General features: G+C 32.0%; 3 protein-coding genes and 2 non-coding genes across 7 annotated transcripts; 3 read left to right on the top strand and 2 right to left on the bottom strand.

Annotated features, from left to right (window-relative positions):
* Nucleotides 1-5,958: 5,958 nt before the first annotated feature.
* LOC110616057 (NADH dehydrogenase [ubiquinone] iron-sulfur protein 4, mitochondrial) lies at nucleotides 5,959-9,243 on the bottom strand. The gene is made up of 5 exons (XM_021758366.2): nucleotides 8,941-9,243; nucleotides 8,504-8,592; nucleotides 7,781-7,910; nucleotides 7,358-7,387; nucleotides 5,959-7,156 (listed from the first exon to the last, which is right to left on the bottom strand). The coding sequence occupies exons 1-5, from the start codon at nucleotides 9,103-9,105 to the stop codon at nucleotides 7,097-7,099; spliced, it is 474 nt and encodes a 157-aa protein (XP_021614058.1). The 5' UTR covers nucleotides 9,106-9,243; the 3' UTR covers nucleotides 5,959-7,096.
* LOC122723762 lies at nucleotides 6,208-6,293 on the bottom strand. The gene has a single exon (XR_006350902.1). It is a non-coding gene; the product is annotated as a small nucleolar RNA R32/R81/Z41 (small nucleolar RNA).
* Nucleotides 9,244-10,231: 988 nt separating the features above from the next.
* LOC110614313 (exocyst complex component EXO70I) lies at nucleotides 10,232-12,871 on the top strand. Its single transcript, XM_021755821.2, has 2 exons — nucleotides 10,232-11,094; nucleotides 11,310-12,871. Exons 1-2 carry the CDS (start codon nucleotides 10,318-10,320, stop codon nucleotides 12,657-12,659), a joined length of 2,127 nt encoding a protein of 708 aa, XP_021611513.1. The 5' UTR covers nucleotides 10,232-10,317; the 3' UTR covers nucleotides 12,660-12,871.
* A 1,545-nt stretch (nucleotides 12,872-14,416) lies between these two features.
* TRNAP-UGG lies at nucleotides 14,417-14,488 on the top strand. The gene has a single exon. It is a non-coding gene; the product is annotated as a tRNA-Pro (tRNA).
* LOC110615075 lies at nucleotides 14,452-17,092 on the top strand. Of its 3 annotated transcripts, XM_021756780.2 has the most exons (4): nucleotides 14,464-14,709; nucleotides 14,812-14,964; nucleotides 15,103-15,188; nucleotides 16,670-17,092. In XM_021756780.2, the coding sequence occupies exons 1-4, from the start codon at nucleotides 14,699-14,701 to the stop codon at nucleotides 16,726-16,728; spliced, it is 309 nt and encodes a 102-aa protein (XP_021612472.1). In that variant the 5' UTR covers nucleotides 14,464-14,698; the 3' UTR covers nucleotides 16,729-17,092. The 3 variants fall into 3 exon arrangements, 2 of the variants coding, with proteins under 2 accessions (XP_021612473.1, XP_021612472.1); XM_021756781.2 differs by lacking the exon at nucleotides 14,812-14,964 and having other exon boundaries at nucleotides 14,452-14,679; XR_002487897.2 differs by having other exon boundaries at nucleotides 14,463-14,991.
* The last annotated feature ends 1,286 nt before the right edge of the window (nucleotides 17,093-18,378 follow it).

The following is an 18,378-nucleotide window of genomic DNA, read 5'->3' as shown; positions in this document are numbered from 1 at the left end:
CTGATCTCACAAAGTATTTGAAAGCAACTACAACAGATACTTCTTAGCTATAGCATTTGCGAATGGGTCATATGAATTTTGGTGAATTCAAGACTTTGTCCAAGGAGAAAATGGTGGCCCGTTTGCCCTTTATCAATCCTTAGCATCAAATTTGTGAAGGTTATATTTATGGGAAACAATTCAAAAAGAGTTTTCCAAAAGAGTCATTTTTAAGAGTCACAAAACCTCTCGAGTTGATGTATGTAGACATTTGTGGGCCTATTTCTTCAACTTCTTTTAGCAAGAATAGGTATTTTTTGTTATTTATTGATGATTTCAGTTGCAAAACTTAGGTTTATTTTTTATAGGAAAAATCAAAAGCCTTTGAAGTTTTCAAGAATTTCAAGGCATTGATGGAAAATGAAAGTGGCTACAAGATCAGAGCCATGAGACCTAATCGAGGAAGGGAGTTTACGTCAAATTAGTTTAATGATTTTTGTGAATATCAAGGCATTCGACGTCCATTGACAGTCCCAAGATCTCCTCAACAAAATGGCATGGTGAAAAGAAAGAATAGGACGATTATGAACATAGTTCGTAGTATCTAAAGAACAAGTTGATGCCGAAGGAATTTTGGGCTGAAGCAATAGTATGTGTCGTGTATTTGTCCAATTGGAGTCCCACAAAAAGTTTGATGAAAGTTACTCCTCAAGAGGTGTGGAGTGGTAGAAAGCCAAGTATTACTCATTTGTGAGTATTTAGCAGTATTGCTTATACTCATGTTATTGATGAAATGAGAATCAAAATGGATGACAAAAGCAAGAAGCTTATGCTTATAGGATATGATGTGAGTTTCAAAGGCTACAAGCTTTATGATCCAAGAAACAGAAGGAAAGTGATCAGCAGAGATGTTCAATTTGATGAAGATAGTTCTTGGGATTGGAATATCAAAGATGAAGATTATAATTTCCTTCCTTAATATGATGAGTCCGACCAAGAAGGTGTCCAAGGAGCAACAACAGATGTACAAACTCCACCAGCAACATCTCGACGTGTTTGGTTTCCTCAAAGTTCAGCTGAAAGGCACCTCGTATGAGAAGTGTTGATGATATTTATGCTGAAACTATAGAATTGATGTTAATCAAAATACTTTAATGTGTTTGTATGCAGATTCAGAACCAATACATTTTGAAGAAGCAATAAAAGATCAAAAGTGGAAAACAACCATGGATGAAGAAAGGCAATCCAAAAGAACGATACTTAGGAGTTGTCATCACTTGCAAAAGACATGAAGGCTATTAGCATGAAATGGATTTACAAAGTAAAGAATTAGTTCTAAAGGAGAAGTGGAGAGATACAAAGCTCGTCTTGTTACAAGATGTTTCACTTGAAGAGCAGGTATTGATTATGAAGAAGTCTTTGCTCCAGTAGCTTGTTTAGAAACCATTTGGATGATCATTGCTTTAGCTGCACAAGACGAGCTTAAACAAGCTCTAAGGGCTTGGTATACTTACATTGATGAGTATTTCCAAAGAAATGGCCGTATAAAGTTTCCTCATGAACATGCTTTGTATGTTAAAAAAGATGCAAGTGGAGACATAATCTTTATTTGCTTATATGTAGATGATTTAATTTTTACAGGTTCAAATATAAAGATGTTTGATGAATTCAAGAAGAAGATGGTGTAATACCCGGCTAGACTCCGGTATCGGAATCCCTACCGTCCGGTGGGATCTTGAATGTCGAAAACCTCTAGAAAGGGAAAACCATGTTTTTATGAAATATTTTAATGTATTTTATGATTTTAAATAAAAAGGAAGTTGAATTTTAAATGAAAATAATCTTGGAGGAAGACCCAGGTTCGGCCGCCGAACCTCAAGTTTGGCCGCCGAACGTGCATGCGCTTCGGGTGTGCCTTAGGCCCCCGAAACCATGAGTGAGGGAAGTCCAAGTTCGGCCGCCGAACATGGCATGCATGCGGGGGCACGTTCGGCTCCCGAATGTGGTCTGGCCAACCACCTATAAAGGGGTCCCTTAGCCGAAAACGGGCGAGCCTTTTCTCCCCATTTTCGGCCAAGGTGAGCTCTCCGCCGTCCCTCACTGATCTTGAGTTTCTTCCTTCAAATCTTTCACGATTTTCACAAGTTTTCACTTTGTTTTGAAGATTTTCGAGTATAAAGCAAGTTTTGGAGCTTTTGAAGTTCAAGAAACTCAATCTCTCCCATCTCCGAGCTAGGGTCGTTTCCCTCTCGATCTTCAAGAGGTAAGGGCCGATCTTGAGCTCACTGTATGTTTTAAACAAGTTTTAAGTTGATCTATGGGGTAGAAATGCATGTTTAGGTTTTGGTTGGTTTTATGGGTTATGTTAAGTTTTTGAGCAATGTAAGATGTTTGTGGTTGCTTGATGTGTTGTAGTTGGGGTTTAAGATAGTTTGAAGCCCCTAGGAGCTTGTATGCTTGAGTATGCAGGTTGTAGATCAGGTTTATGCATGTTTGAAAGGTTTGGGAGGCGTTTGTGCATGTTGGAGTTGAGTTTCTGCCACTTTGGAGAAACTCAGGTTCGGCCGCCGAATGGACTTTCGGCCGCCGAACCCCCTTGTGGAGGCAGCCTTCGGCTGCCGAAGCTTGCCCCTGAAAGAAGACTTTCGTCTCTGGAGGGCAGTTTCGGCCGCCGAAAGTGCCGCCAAACATGCATGAGTTTCGTCTCTGTCTGGGAGTTTCGGCCACCGAACCTGCCTGACTTTCGGCTCTGGAGGGACTTTCGGCCGCCGAACCTGCCGCCGAAAGTGCCCTGTTCAGCCTTCCTTTGCATGTTTTCCATGGATGTTTTGAGGTATTTTTAGGGGTTTTGGGGAGTATTTTAGAGTCTTGTTCATGGATGTTTGGTCCCTCATTTGAGTCCACCTGTGTAGGTTCGGACCCGAGGAACCGAGGACCCCAGCAGTGAGTCGGTCGCTTCAGAGTCAGTAGAGCTTCAGCCAGAGGTGAGTGAAATAAACTCTTTATGTTTTAAAGTAAATAAATTAATTCTTAGCATGATTCACGTATCATGAATGCCATGAGATATATTAGGTTGTTTGCATTAGAATCCACGAATATGTTGCATTGCAAAATATGTTGATGATGTGGATGAATGTTGAATGATCCTTTAGCCCTCCCATGATATGATATGGTATGATATGATACGGTACGGAAGACCAGTGAGGCCCATTCTATGCCCCTGGCACAGTTGGAATGTTATGTTATGATATGTTATGTAAGAGAAAGACCAGTGAGACCCATTCTACGCCCCTGGCACAGTCATGTATAAGTACAATATAGAAATGTAATATAATGATGTTCATGGATGTTAGAGGTGTGCTTGACCATAGAATGTTGTTATCCCTTTTAATACATGATCTTACATGTTTTATGATGTTTATGTAAACCAACTCAACACATGTTATGTCACCTATTGGGGCATTGATGAGATCCCAAAGAGGGGTCAATGTTTATGGTTATATTTATGTATAGTGCATGCACAGGTTGAGTTTGGTAAATGAATGAAAGAAAAGTTTTAATTTTTTTATGTATGTTGTTGATCATGTATGGGATTAAACAGGTTCACAGGATGAATGTTAGACTTGCTACGGGTTCCGGCGGCCTTATGCCGACCTAGATCCTAGCGCCGGTAACGGTCCGGATTTTCGGGTCGTTACAGATGGTACAAGAGTTTGAAATGATAGATTTGGGGCTGATGACTTATTATGTGGGCATTGAGGTGAAGCAAGGAGATGAAGGTATTTCCATTTCTCAAAAAGCTTATACTGAAAAATTTTGAAAGAATTTCAGATGGAGCATTGTAATCCTGTTAATACACTTATGGAGTGTGGATCAAAGTTGACGATTTGATGATGGTGAGAAGGTAAATTCAAATTTATTTCGAAGAATTGTTGGAAGTTTGAGATTTTTAACTTGTAGGAGACTTGATATCTTATACGGAGTTGGGATAATTAATTTATTTATGAAAGTTTCTAGTTAAACTCATATGAAGATTGCAAGAATGATTCTTCTATGCATCAAAGGTACAATAAATTATGACTTGTTTTATTCTACTGAAAATAATTGTAAATTAATTGGTTATAATGATAGTGATTGGGGTAGAGATATTGATGATCGAAAGAGCACATCCGGTTTTCTTTTCTTCATTGAAAATTTAGCTTTTACTTGGAGTTCAAAAAACTAACCAATTGTAACTCTGTCATTATGTGAAACGAAGTATATAGTAGCTACTTCTTATATTTGTCATGAGATTTAATTCAGAAGATTATTGGGCATGTTGGGTTTTACTAAAAAAGAAACTATTGATATTTTTATTGACAATAAGTCAATGATTGCTTTGAGCAACAATCCAATTTTTCATGATAAAAGCAAATATATAGACATTAGATAGCTTTTTATAAGAGAAAGTATCATTAAGAAGGAAGTAGCTCTGAAACATATAAAGTGTGAAGATAAATTGCAGATAAATTCATCAAAATATTGAAATTTAAAATTTTTTGCAAATTGAGAATTTATTTTGGAGTATCGAACGGACAAATTTAATGAAGGGTGTTAAAATAATAAACTTATTAATTTGTCACTAAACACAGCTCATTTATCTATGAGATATTTAATTAGTTTTATGTACGTAAATTATTGTATACGCAAAATTCAATGCGTGGATTAATTCATCTATTATTCATGAATAAAGATTCATGCGTTAAAAGATTTATGTACTAGAGTTTAAATATCTATTTCCAATTCATAACATAACTAAGATTTTAGACTTCTAGCATAGGGAAACTCGGATGGCTGAATTAGAATATAAATGTATAAATTGATAATTTTATCTTTATCATACAAAAAATTTAAAGTTTTAAAAACATTTTAGTATATTTTTTAAAATTAAAACACCCATTCACATATTAAATAATAAGTCCTTAACTTAAAGATTTAAAACTAGCAAAGATAGCAGTTAGTGGGAATTTTAAAATTTCACTACCTTTTAATTCCAACCTCTAAAATAACCCTAAATTGATTGTACACCATATTCAATATTGGATATTCAATAAATGGACAATTTTTCTTAAAAGTGAGGTAAAATTGATTAAATATTTAAAATATAAAATTTAATTGATTATTTTAAAATGTAAGGTAGAATTGCAAATATTTAAAGGTGTATTTGTAAGAAAATTTTAAAAATTTTACTATTTTATAATTTAATTTAAAATTTTAAAAATTGATAAAATTATGTAAAATTATAAATTTTATTACGATTATATAAATTTACAATGTAATTTGAGAAGGAAATGTTTGATATTGGAAATTATTTTATTATATTCATATATCACTAGAAAAATAATATTAATAAAAAATTTAAAATTTTTAATTATTTTATAATTTAATTTAAAATTTTAAAAATTGATGTAATTATTTATTTTATTTATTTTTAAATAAAAATATATTTTTTTATTAATTTTTTAATTATATTTATTTTAAATATGTTAAATTTTATTAAATATTAAAAAATTTTAAAAATAAAATAAAATAAAATTATAATAGCTAATTTATATATTATTATAATTTTAAAAAATAGCAACAATTTTAAATAATAAAAAATAAGATAAAAATTATGAAATAAATGTAATAATTAATTGTTAAATATTTAAAATATAAAATTTAATTGATAATTTTTAAAATAATAGGTAAAATTAAAAAGATCTATAAAATATGAAGTTAAATCGGCAATTATCACAAAATAAGACAATTCTTTAACGGCAACCCGAGCCTTACTCGTAGAGTTCTTGATAAAGGCTGCCATTTGTTTGACAAAATTGACACTATTGAATAAATTCACAAATTCATAAAGTAATGAAATTAGAAATTAGCAAATCTAAAAAAGGAAAGAAATTAATGAAAATTTCGAATAACAGAATCAATTGAAAATAAGAAACAAAATAAAAGAAAAAAAATACACTTTCATTCACTTTGGAAATCAGAATTTTAAATCTCCGAAGAAAGCAAATACAAAACAACAACAATCAGCAATAATGATAATAATAATAATTATTATTGTTGATCAAATATCAGAAACGAAAATCTATTTTCTCACACGCAGCATCGTACTGCGTCAGAAGGTGTCCTAAGATTTCCTGATATCATCATCTACGTGATCCGATGAAAAAAATCAATTTTAAAAAAGAGGTTGCCTGAATCAGAAAGAACGCAGCAAGGAGATATTTAGATCATATGAAATTGATCATCACCCAGCATTCCGATCATCATCTTCAGCTTATAAGATCTATTAAAAGCACCAAGCTCAGAAAAATATAGACCGGATTCAGCTAAGAAATCAAGGGATTCGACAAAACAACCACCCAACCAGAGACCCTCCGCACAGGGAGAGCAAAGAAGCCTATGGAGATCTATATAAAGGGGGGAGGGGGAGCAAAACCCTAATCACCCGCATCGAGTTCGAGGAAGCTATTCGTTGTATCTTGGGCTTGACCTGACCACACCATGAGGCCCATTTAAACCCAAATGTAACGATTACCTGGCCCATTATCATGTGACCGTTGCTGACCAGTCCCTATGGACTACAATGAGCTGTTTCAGTTTGCTACAACATAGGCAATGATCCCCCCAATCTATTCCGCAGTTTCAAGTTTGTTAAGAGATCGGCCAATGCAGCAGCCCTTGCTTGCAGGTCACATTTCTCATTTGAAAATCTTCTTTTTTGGCAGTTTTCTTTACCCAATTCAGCTGTCAACGTTTTTTTACCATCGATTAAATAAAAGAAGGATATGCTTAGGCTAAATATATGTTTATACTCTACTATTTGACAAGCATCGAGTCCCCACTTAAATTAAAATTAATTTCAGAATCCATTTCAGAATTCTAATTCGACTAAAAGAGATTTTTACACAGAATTAGGCACATAATCCCGATCAATTTCCATTCGAAAAGTTGATTGTTCTTGGTAGAAGCAGCAATATACATTCACAAATAGAGTACATCATGCATTACATAAGCTTTACATGTAAGATAAAGTTTAGCACAATCTTTCAAGCATCAAAATGGATGTTGGGTAGTTACATTAAGCATCCTGGTTCTTTGCTGGTCCCTTCCACTTGAAGTTGTCAGCATACGACTTGGGCTGTAAATATTAGAAAAATAAATTAAAATTCCCCTATTCAAACAAAAAGAAAGACACAAGACAATAATTTACAATAAGCTCAATCTCAATCTCAATCATTATTGCAGACCCGTCCACATGTATGTTACTAAATATTCAACTTGAATATGTCAAATCAACTAAGATTAGCAGGGAAATAACAGGAATAGGAAAAGCTCAAACCTTTAGAAGAGGTGTATGCCGCTTCTTGACCTGCACAAGATTTTAAGTGAGATTAATGAATTGAAAACATCCCAAAATTTTTAACCTTTCACTAGCAAGAAATACAAGCAAGAAAAAAAAATGTGCCATCATTTCAATTATAAAGACATATATAACCAGTTCAGAAAAGAAAAGAAAAAAAAAAGGCCACTTTATGGATAGTTCCCTGCATAAAACAAGGGCCTATGTACATAATGCAAATAGCTCATGTACATAATGGGTAAACATTGAGCTGTCCAACGTCCATAGATAGTCATTAGAAGTTTCCACATTTACGAGGCAAATAACATGGTAAGGGAAAAAGATACGGCTCCAGGAAACTGATAACAAAGACAGAGTTGTACACATATATACAACAGAAATACAGGCTACAGAGGCACATACTGTATATTCCCAACCGTATTTTTCAGCAAATGCCATTGCAGCTTCTGCACTATCAAAACTGAGTGCTGCATCACCAACATTAGCATATGGATCTCCAGTGGATGTCCAACCCATCAATGGATTCTCCCACCTGAATAAAACATAAACCAAAACATCACAGTTTTAACAATGGCCAATAATTTCATCAAACACAACCATCTACAACCCCCACCCTGCTCCTGCAGGTCTCCCCGAAATGGTTTCAATTTTTAGCATTTGTAATAGAAAAGAATAGAGTTTCCTTATGATTAAGCACTTATGTGATGCTTTGCATGCTTTATTATTGCTAATTTATTGTCAATAATAAACAAAACTCTAACTTGAATGAAATGTTGTACTATTTTATTTCCCCGCACTTATTAACATATACAGCAAGGAGCCAATGATAGAAAACTTAAAAAGCAGGCTAATACAACGTATATGCTATTTGAAGCCTTCAATCATTGGAAAAAACTGAATAAAGTGAGCCCAATTCTCTTTAATAGGTAAGCAAATACTTATAATGATTGATCTTTCTCTCGGATAAGTCATTTATCAGGACATCCATAAGCCAAATTCACCCATCATACATCCCAAAAAGTTTTCAACAAAGCACTATTATAAAGAAAAATGTTTAAATGGTCCTGAAATTTTAATACCTAGAACTAATAGAAAAGGCCAAAGCGTATGATTGATGAAGCATACTTATGGGTAGACAGGAAATCAATTTTCCATCTCCCAACTTTCCCAGAGCCCTGTTGTGTTGCAGTTCGAGCAGGTGAGTAAATAAGTACCTGGAATGCATAAAGGGAAACAAAGTCATCAAACATGAAAGGGAAACAATTATCCTCGGATAGAAAACCTCAACTAACAAGGGGCATAATAAATGGAGAAGGTTGTGTGAAAGACAAATCCATTTTAAATTCAGTGCGAGTATAAGCATATCAAAATAATATGAAGCTTATAAATATTTGTGAAGTGAAAATTACTCTTCATCGAAGCTTCTCAAATACAATTTCCCATTCCCAATTCCTCAATAAACATGCAATTCAATACTACTAACAGAAACCCTTTTTTCTATTATGAAGCAGAGAAATGAATCATCCAAGTACAGAAGGAAATAGAAAATGATGATGGCCTACCCTTCTTCGAAGATGCTGCTCAGGGATCCCCGAGACCAAGCCGATCTCGCCCGGATTAACCTCCACCAAAGCGTCCGAAGAAGAAAACCATCTCAGTGAACGTGAAAGAATAGACCTATTAGCTCGAGCAAAGTTCTGAGCGCCACGGTGCAGAAAGCTGGCCATTCCCGGGGGTATAATTCACCAGGTTTCTCCAAAAGGAAGGAGGAGAGCACAAATTTGATCGACTGAAGATTCTGCAGTTAGACGTCGGAGACTGATGATGGCTATATTTGTTGCCGCGAAAATACCAGAAGTTTCGTTTTATTCTTTCAAATGTATTGGTCTTGGTCTTGGTCAAGGCCCATGTGGATTTATCGGGACAAGACCCAAATCGGCCATTTTCCTGGTCTAATGGGTTTTTGTGGTATGACATAAACCAGTCCACTATTACAGTCTAGACGCAGGCGCGGCGCGGGCCAGTTCCGGTCCCGTTTTGGAGTACAACCGCGATTTTAATTTATTGATCAAGTTAATCGAAATCAAACATTTTGAAGTTTTGATTTTATATGATTTAGATTAAATTTCCAATTCGGATGATATTACTGATTTGTTTCAATTTAAAATTTAAGGAACTTCTAAATTGAGGGCTATATGTTTTGTTGATTCTTAAAAAAGAAAATTATTAAATAGTATTCTTCATTATGAAAATATTTATTAGTTAATCATTTGATTTAAAAAAATATACCGTTAGATGTTTAAGTTAATGTCTTCTTTAATACTAAAATGGAGAAAAGAAAATTTTTTCTTCCAAATTTATCTTTCTATTTAATAAATGAATAACCAAAATAATAGAGAGAATTTTAAAATTTTCTCATAATTTTTATAGTTGAAATTAAAAATTAGATTAATTAATAAATTTTTTAAAATTATACAAATATTTTAATATATTTTTTAAAATTATAAAAAAAATTTAATATATTTTTTAAAATTTAATAATTAATTAATACATTTTTACAGTTAATATTAAATTTTACCAATTCAATTTCATTGATTCTGTTATGGTTTTCGAACCAGACCGGACCCATGTCTCCTACTACAGACTACGAGCCAGGGGGTCGCTTTCTGTGCGTGCACCATTTGCGTTTGGATTTTCTATGAGCTCCAGAGTTGAAATCGCAAACCGGCTGCATATGTAGCTTGCTTCTTAGGTTCAAGCTCTGGCCATTTGTCAACTTCCCAAAAGCCAATGCCATTTGTTCTTAGTTTGAATCGAAAGACCCATTCTACATTATCCTTGCTTGTCATCACTGATATAATTCATCCCAAAAACCCGCCCATTTCCTGGATATACAAACCCTCCCTTCCTCTTCCTAGTTTCCCAGAATTTTAATTTCAATGGCGTCCCAAGAAGAAGATTTAACGCTAAAGCTGGACTTAGCTTGCTCGGACTTGAAAGCTCTCCTTCAAGCCTCGACCAAGATGGAGGATAGCCTGGAAAAGATGGATAAAAGGTTTGCTCTTATCGATGAAAGTCTTTCAACAGCCTCTAAAAGAGTAGCTCCTTTGCATTCGTTGTCCATGGCATCAAAAGCCCTAGAAACAAGAATTAACAGAGCGGTCTCTCCTGCTCTTGCTCTTCTCGATTGCTTCAAAATATCGGAGTCTCTCCAGGGCAAGATCCTAGAAATTTCCTCCAAATTATCCGCAGAGGAAAAGCCAAAGAAACGGCTCAAACTCTTGCTTAGGTACGTTGATTGTGTTGATAAGCTAAACGCAGCTATAAACTCAATTAGTCAAGATGGTGAGCCAGTGATTCAGAAGCTACAAGAGGTGGTGGAGTTCTTAAGCAGGACTAAAGCCACGGATCAGTTCAGGACGCATAGATTGAGAGAGGCTTTGGTTACGCTCAAAGCACTTTTTGAGGCTGAGGTTGATGCTATGAAATTTGATGGACTGCTTGATGAAGCTTTGCTCAATTTGCAAGATCAATATGAGAATATATTGCAGCAATTGAAGCACCAAAATCTTGGCGAATCACAAGAGGAGGATGGAGATGAGATAGCCGTTACTTCAGATCTAGGCACCGAGCTGGAGATTGAAATTCTTAGAAGAATTTCGGAAACCCTAGCAGCTAATGATTGTTTGGATATATGCATTGATATCTTCGTCAAGGTAGGTTACTTGCTACAGTTTATTTATTTATTTATTTTTATTAGGAATTAATTTGCAAGGTGTGAATTAAAAGAGAAAAAAAAAAAAAAAAAGAAAAACTAAAATTTTACGCATTCATGACTTGATATAAAGGAAATTTTTTGGATAAAGTTGTCAAATAAAAATAAATAAATAGTCAAAGATATATAAAGTCTTACATGCCTTTACTTCAATAGGCGAGATATAGAAGAGCAGCAAAAGCATTAATGCTGCTGAACCCAGACTATTTGAAGACATATACTCCTGAAAAAATCGATGAAATGGAGTGGGAGAATTTAGAGACAGCCATAAGCCTTTGGATCCAACATTTTGAACTTGCAGTTAAAACAGTTTTTCTATCAGAAAAGAATCTCAGCAACCAAATTCTTGGAGGAATCATGGATGGTGTTGTCTGGCTAGAATGCTTTGTCAAGATAGCAGACAAAATCATGGCAGTCTTCTTTCGATTCGGAGAAGGCGTTGCAAGGAGCAGTAAAGAGCCTCAAAAGCTTTTCAAGCTACTTGACATGTTTGATTCCCTGGAAAAGCTCAAAACAGATTTTTCAGGAATCTTTGAAGGTGAAGCTGGAGCTGATATTTGTACGAGATTTAGAGAACTAGAAAAACTTCTCATCCATGCTTCAAGCAAAGTCTTTTGGGAGTTTGGTCTCCAAATTGAAGGCAACTCAGATGGTTTCCCACCGCCACAAGATGGTTCAGTCCCCAAACTGGTAAGATACGCCATTAATTACCTCAAGTACTTAGCCACTGAAAATTACTGTGCACCAATGGCAAAGGTCCTTCGCACAGAATATATATGGAAAGCTGGGATTTTCTCAAAACCCGAAAGCGACGAAAATCTACTCATCGATTCTATTTCCAATATCATGGAAGCTCTGAAACGAAACGTTGAAGCTAAAAGATCTCGTTACAGGGACAAAGTTCTACTCCATGTCTTCTCCATGAACACATACTGGTATATTTACATGAGAACAAGAAACACAGAGCTTGGAAAGCTACTTGGAGAGCAATACATGAAACTGAACTATAAGGTTGTAGCTGAGGAATCAGCTTATCAATATCAAAGGCAAGCTTGGGGACCTCTTGTAAGATTGCTGGAAATAAAAGAAGATATAAAAAGACAGAAGAGTATTAACGAGGCCATTGTAGCTTCTGCGAGAGGGAAAATGGAGTCTTTCTTGAAGGGTTTTGATGAAATTGTTCAGAGGCATAGAGAGTCTTATTATGCAATTCCTGATGCTGATTTGAAAGGACAGATTGGAGAAGCGACTGTGAAGCTATTGGTTCCTGCTTATGCCAAGTTCTTGGAGACGCATGGACCAGTGTTGGAATTGGGAGGTGAATCATGTGTTAGTCCAGAATCGATACGAGAGGTTTTGGGTCAAATTTTCAACGGTGGTGATCGAGTTGATGATGGGAAGTTCAAGAGACGTGATACTAAAGACAGGATACGTGGAACCACCTTGATGTCAGTTGACGGTGAGATCAATGATTTTCGAAGGTCTCGATCAAATAGCGACATGTAGATTATTCTTTTTTCTACTTTCTTACTTTCCTTTTTTGTCATTTTAAAGTTCCTTTGTGCATTAATTTATTATATAAAATAAGGTTTCTTTTAATATAGAGAATTGTTGTTAGTGTCACTCCTAAAACTTACACCGTGGAACTTTCTAGATATATTTAAAATTCAAGTCACATGAATATTTTAACGTTTGTCTCCCTCAAAGGTTTTGTCTAGACTGCCAATACTTATTTTAAAGAGTTTATCAAAATGCGGCCTGCAATACAGAACTCTTCAAAGGAATTGTAGTTGCCAAGCTGGAGCAATTGGATCCATTTGTCAATAGAATTGCATATATGAAAACTGTAATCTAGTGAATTGTCCTCTATTTAATCACTCCTTTTATACAAATTGACAGACCAGTCTATCGCCCTAGTCCTCATACAACAGTGACGTGTCATGGCTAACTCATGGTCCGGTGAACTGCAAATAAAGATAAGGAAAATTCACTATTTAATTTTTTAATTTTAAAAAATATATTAAAATATTTTTATATTTAAAAAATCTATTAATTATTTTTTTCATAAATTTTAATAGTTAAATATTATAAAAAAAATAGATTAATTAATAAATTTTTAAAATATATAAAAAAAATTAATTAATATTTATTGTTTAAATTAATTAAAGAGTTAATATATTTTAAAAAATTATGAATCCTTATTATAGTTAAATACTTTAGAAGATTTTTATTATAATTCAAATTAAAATATTATCCCACAATTTATAAAAATTCAATTATTTTTTTAAAAAAATAAATATAAATAAAAAAATCAGAAATTCATAATTCTAGTAAAATTTTAACACTATAAAAATATAGTAAGAATTATTTTTTTGTTATCTATTAAATTTAAAATAAATATATATTATTTAATTAAATATTACCTTTATTAATTATTAACTTAGTTCAAATTTAATTTTATAATTAATTGATAATATTTTATTTCATATTTTAAAATAACACTTTTAAATATTATGTAATTTTTAAAAGTTATTAAAATGAAATGTATCAGCTAATAAAAAGTATAAATTTGACTATGGATTATATTAAAATATTAGGTATTTTAATAGAAATTATTAAATGTTAATGTCGACTATTAACTAAAATGATAAATTTTAAATATTAAATTTTAAATTTAATTATAGATTATATTAAAATATCATACAATTTTAATAAATATTATTAAATTTTAAAATAGATTATTAACTAAAATAGCATATATATAATTATCAATTTTGAAATAATTAAGAATTATTAAAATAAATTATTATAATATTTTTAACATGGATGATAATTCAATTTTTGATTAAATGTATTAAAATTAAGATAATTGTTATAATATTAAATTGTTGGATTGGAATTTTTTTAAGAAATATTATGAGATAATGGAATGGTAGTATGTTTCACTAATAATGTTTTTTAATTGTTATATATTTAGTTTATTAATTTTAATAAATTTAAAAAAGATAGTTTTTTAATCATTATTTTTAATTATATTATTTATATAGTTTAGTTATTAAAAAGTAATATATTATAAAAAAAAAATTACGAATACTATAATAAATACGAATAACAGAAGTTACCGTTGTTTTTTTCTTTTTTTTTTCAAATTTTGACTAGAGTACATTAATAATTAATTTACAATTACATTTATTTTTTTTCTAATCATAAAAAGACAGCATTAAGTCCTTCCTTCAGGAAACTGTTGCGTTTCATAAACATCTGGGCATTTGGTCTAGTGGTATGATTCTCGCTTTGGGTGCGAGAGGTCCCGAGTTCGATTCTCGGAATGCCCCAAAAGTTTTCATTTTCGTCGGCTTTTGTCGACTCATTATTTATGAAATCAGACTGTTTTCGAATTTAGAACAATGCCTATCACCGGTTTGATTATTTGCCTCTGCAACATCACCTTTTCCCTGCGGGAACAATCGCGGCTTCTCTCCTTATCAACTGTGCTTCAGCTGGATCTCCCACACATTAGTCTAAGATTGACCTAACTGAGAGCTATGCAAAACTAGTTATTCCTTTTTTTTTTAACCTGGATCAGGAGCTATGAGATTGAAACAAAAAATTTTCAAGTGTTCCTTCCTAATTATATATGTATTTTGATATATTGCAGCTTTGAAACCAGACTGTTGCGAATTACGAACAATGCCTATCACCGGTTTAATTATTTGCCTCTGCAACGTCACACCTTTTCCCTGCCGGAACAATCGCCGCTTCTCTCCTTATCAACTGTGCTTCAGCTGGATCTCCCACACATTAGTCTAAGATTGATCTAACTGAGAGCTATGCAAAAGTAGTTATTCTTTTTCTTTTTCTTTTTTACCTGGATCAGGAGCTATGAGATTGAAACAAAATTTTTTCAAGTGTGCCTTCCTAATTATATATGTATTTTGATGTATTGCAGCTTTCAATCTCGATTTTACAGAGATCTTCAGAACTTGTCATATTTGGGGACCGCCTTGATCAGGATCCTTGTGCTTCTAAGAACAGGTGTTCGATAGTAAAATTTATTATGAACTCTGTGAATCGGTCTCTGTATGGTTTACTTGAGTTCTAGCTATTTTAGCTAGTAAGATCAGTTGGCATTGTTCAAATAGGTAGAGGATCAATTCCATCACATCCGTGGTGGTAGATTAAGGGATGGTTAACCCTAGGGGTGGTTGTATAAGTGTAATCCAACCGTTGAATATTTGTGTTTGCATACTTTGGGGTTAATTTTCAATATGTGGCTTCCAGATATTAGGAAATATTTGTGTTTGCATATGTGCATCTTTCATCAAGTCAATTTTATTCTTCGTTTCCCTTCGAAAGTCTCGAAGTTCATGCATTCATTCCTTGAATTTTTATACTTAATTTGTTCAATATTATTGTTACAGAAATCTTAGAAAGGGAGCTATTGAGATGATAGAAGATTAGAGTCTTGCTGATTTGCAACCTTAGATATCCAGGCTTTCCATCTAGAAGCTTTTATTAAATGATTCTAGATGTTTTCTTAGTCAAATGCCTCTTTTGATAATAAAGAGCATAGGAAAAATCTTGTGAAATTGATAAAGAAAAGCAATGGGTACAACTTTGCTCGCATGGTCCAATGCAATTCAATTCAGTAAAATTGCAGTCCTTCCTGTTGATCGGGATTGTTACAAATATCCTTATTTTGTTTCAAAATTTCCTCTCTTTATTAGTTTGCCTGAAAAGCAACATATGAATTGAATATCTTCTTATAACTTGTGTCATAGCATATTTGCAAATCTTGCAAACAACTACTGCTGTTTTTTTTTTTTTTTTTTTCCCATGTGGTCTCAAAAAAATTCAACTCGGTTGCTTTAAAAGGGAGATTTTTATTGATTTTTTCGCAAATGAAGTTTGCTATGTTAAGTGATCAGCAAGAGGTAAGTAGGAAATCTGTGGTATGATATTCTCTTGTCGATATGATCTCAATGAAAACTGAGCATTTGTTTTCCTGAGATTCCCTTAGATGAGAAGAAAATATTTTTAGAACTTAACAATAGGCATCAAATCTATTGAGGTTCTCATTTGCATTTTAGTTATGCAGTGCATGAGTTTATAAATATGGTAAATGCTAATATGCAGGAGAATAGTAGCATGAATAAAAGATCTTATTGTTTAATTATGTAATTTAATTGGTGATATTCCAGTGCTTATTAGCTCATTGTGCCATAGATATATGCTTGTCTGCTTGAGTAAATTTTAGGGAAATTACTTCTTGTGTTATATTTTCCATAACTGAGTTCATATCTCTGAGGACTTTTCATATTTAATTTGGGTTTAGAAGAGCCGTTTGGCATTGAGGTTTCATGTCAAAAAAAGGATAATGTATTTAGTTTTTGCAATAAATTATTTTGTCAAAATGTCCAACCTCCATGATGAAAATTACCTTTTCGTTTCCCGTGTTTTCTCGAGAGAATTCTATCATGTGTTTAAAAATGATTGGCATTCCTGTTTTATTTCAGGAGTTGAAGAAGAGTTGACAATAATCCAAGGGAAAATATTGCAATTGCAGGAAAGTTGAATCAAGTTTCTATGGACGGCGAAACCATGTGCTATTGTTTCCCAAGTATGCATTACTTGTTGCAATTGCGTTAGGTACTCAAGGTCAGTTGTGGTGGCGTATGACTTCTTAAACAGGGAAGTGATAGATTTCTAGTCTAGCATTTAGAAAATGCCTGAGACCAATTGGCATTATAATCATACCAGCGTTTGTTTGAGTAGAAAATCGCTCTGAGTCTTGATTCAACGGGTTGGTTGCTTCATTGACTTGGAGCTTAACGGGTGTAAATTATCAAAATCCATAATTCACAAAGTCTTACATTTATTTCTGTAGATCTGTGATTTGGTAATTCTTATGTTAATGATTGAGCGGCGAATATTTGAGCATCTCTGGCGGCTTACTAATAAGAAGTTAATAGTTAATCAACGGAGTTTTATTTTGCTATATGCCCAGCATATCACCTTCAGCTGAGTTAGAGATTTGAAAAATTCAAAGTTTAGTTGGTCAAAATTTGTTCAAGTTTGAGCTGATTTAAGGTTTGGTTCATTTGAATGTCAATACTTTCAAATTTAATTTATTTTGCAAATGAGTTGATTTTTTATTAAATCAAATCTCAAATAATTTACAAGCATATCAATTAATTTATCATTTCAAAGATTTTTAGTTTAAAAATAATATGTTTGAATTTCTAAGAGAATTTATTTAATTGGATATAAAAATTTAAAATTTTATATTTAATTACAATTGTTGTTAAAATTTTTAATATTATATTTATTTTTTTTACAATTATAGTTAGCTCGTAAAATGATTTTAATTAATTTTGAATTAATATATCTTATGTATTATTGATTTATCTTTTTAAAATATTAATTAAATTTATATACACAATCATTTAACTCTAATTAATAAAAGTATTTAATTCTTATTATTTTAATTTTTAATTTAAATTTTAAAATACTATTTTGATTCTTAGAGTTAAAGTTTGTTTACGGAAGATTTAACTAATATTTGAAAATAGTATATAATATGATATTTGTATTAATTTAAAATTAATCAAATTTATTATAAAAATAAGTTATAATTAAAAAAATATTAAAAGTTATGAATATAAAATTAAAAATTTTAATTATAATTGTAATTATACTTAAAATTTTAAATTTTTATGTCTAATTGAATAAGTTATATCAAAGTTCGGCTATAATTATAATAGTTAAAATTTTATAGTTGAAAAATAAAAGTTTTAGTTATAATTATAATTAAATCTAAAATTTCAGACTCTTATACCTAATTTTAATAAGTGAACTTATAAACATGTAAATAAAAGAATTTTATTTTCAACGAGGCAAATATTTTTAAATTTAAAAAATTAGGTTCAAATTTAACTTATTTAAACACAAACCGAATCAAGTTAAACTTTTATCTAAGATTTCATTTCTCTATAACAAATAATTTATATTTAAAAAATATTTTATATATGCTTTCAAAAAAATATTTTATATAAAAAATATTTTTTGTAAAAAATAATGAAATAATTTATTTTTTTATTTAACTTTAATTTAAAAAATAAAAATTTATTAATAAATTTATATAAAAATTTTAATAAAAATTTGAAAAAAAAATATTTTTTATTTAATAAATTTTCTAAATATTGCAACACCAATAAATATAAAA

The sequence above is a fragment of the Manihot esculenta genome, chromosome 5, assembly GCF_001659605.2.
Source record: "Manihot esculenta cultivar AM560-2 chromosome 5, M.esculenta_v8, whole genome shotgun sequence".
NCBI classification, from domain to species: domain Eukaryota; kingdom Viridiplantae; phylum Streptophyta; class Magnoliopsida; order Malpighiales; family Euphorbiaceae; genus Manihot; species Manihot esculenta.
The sequence above is the reverse complement of the archived record's forward strand: the minus strand, read 5'-3'. Positions and strand labels throughout refer to the sequence as shown.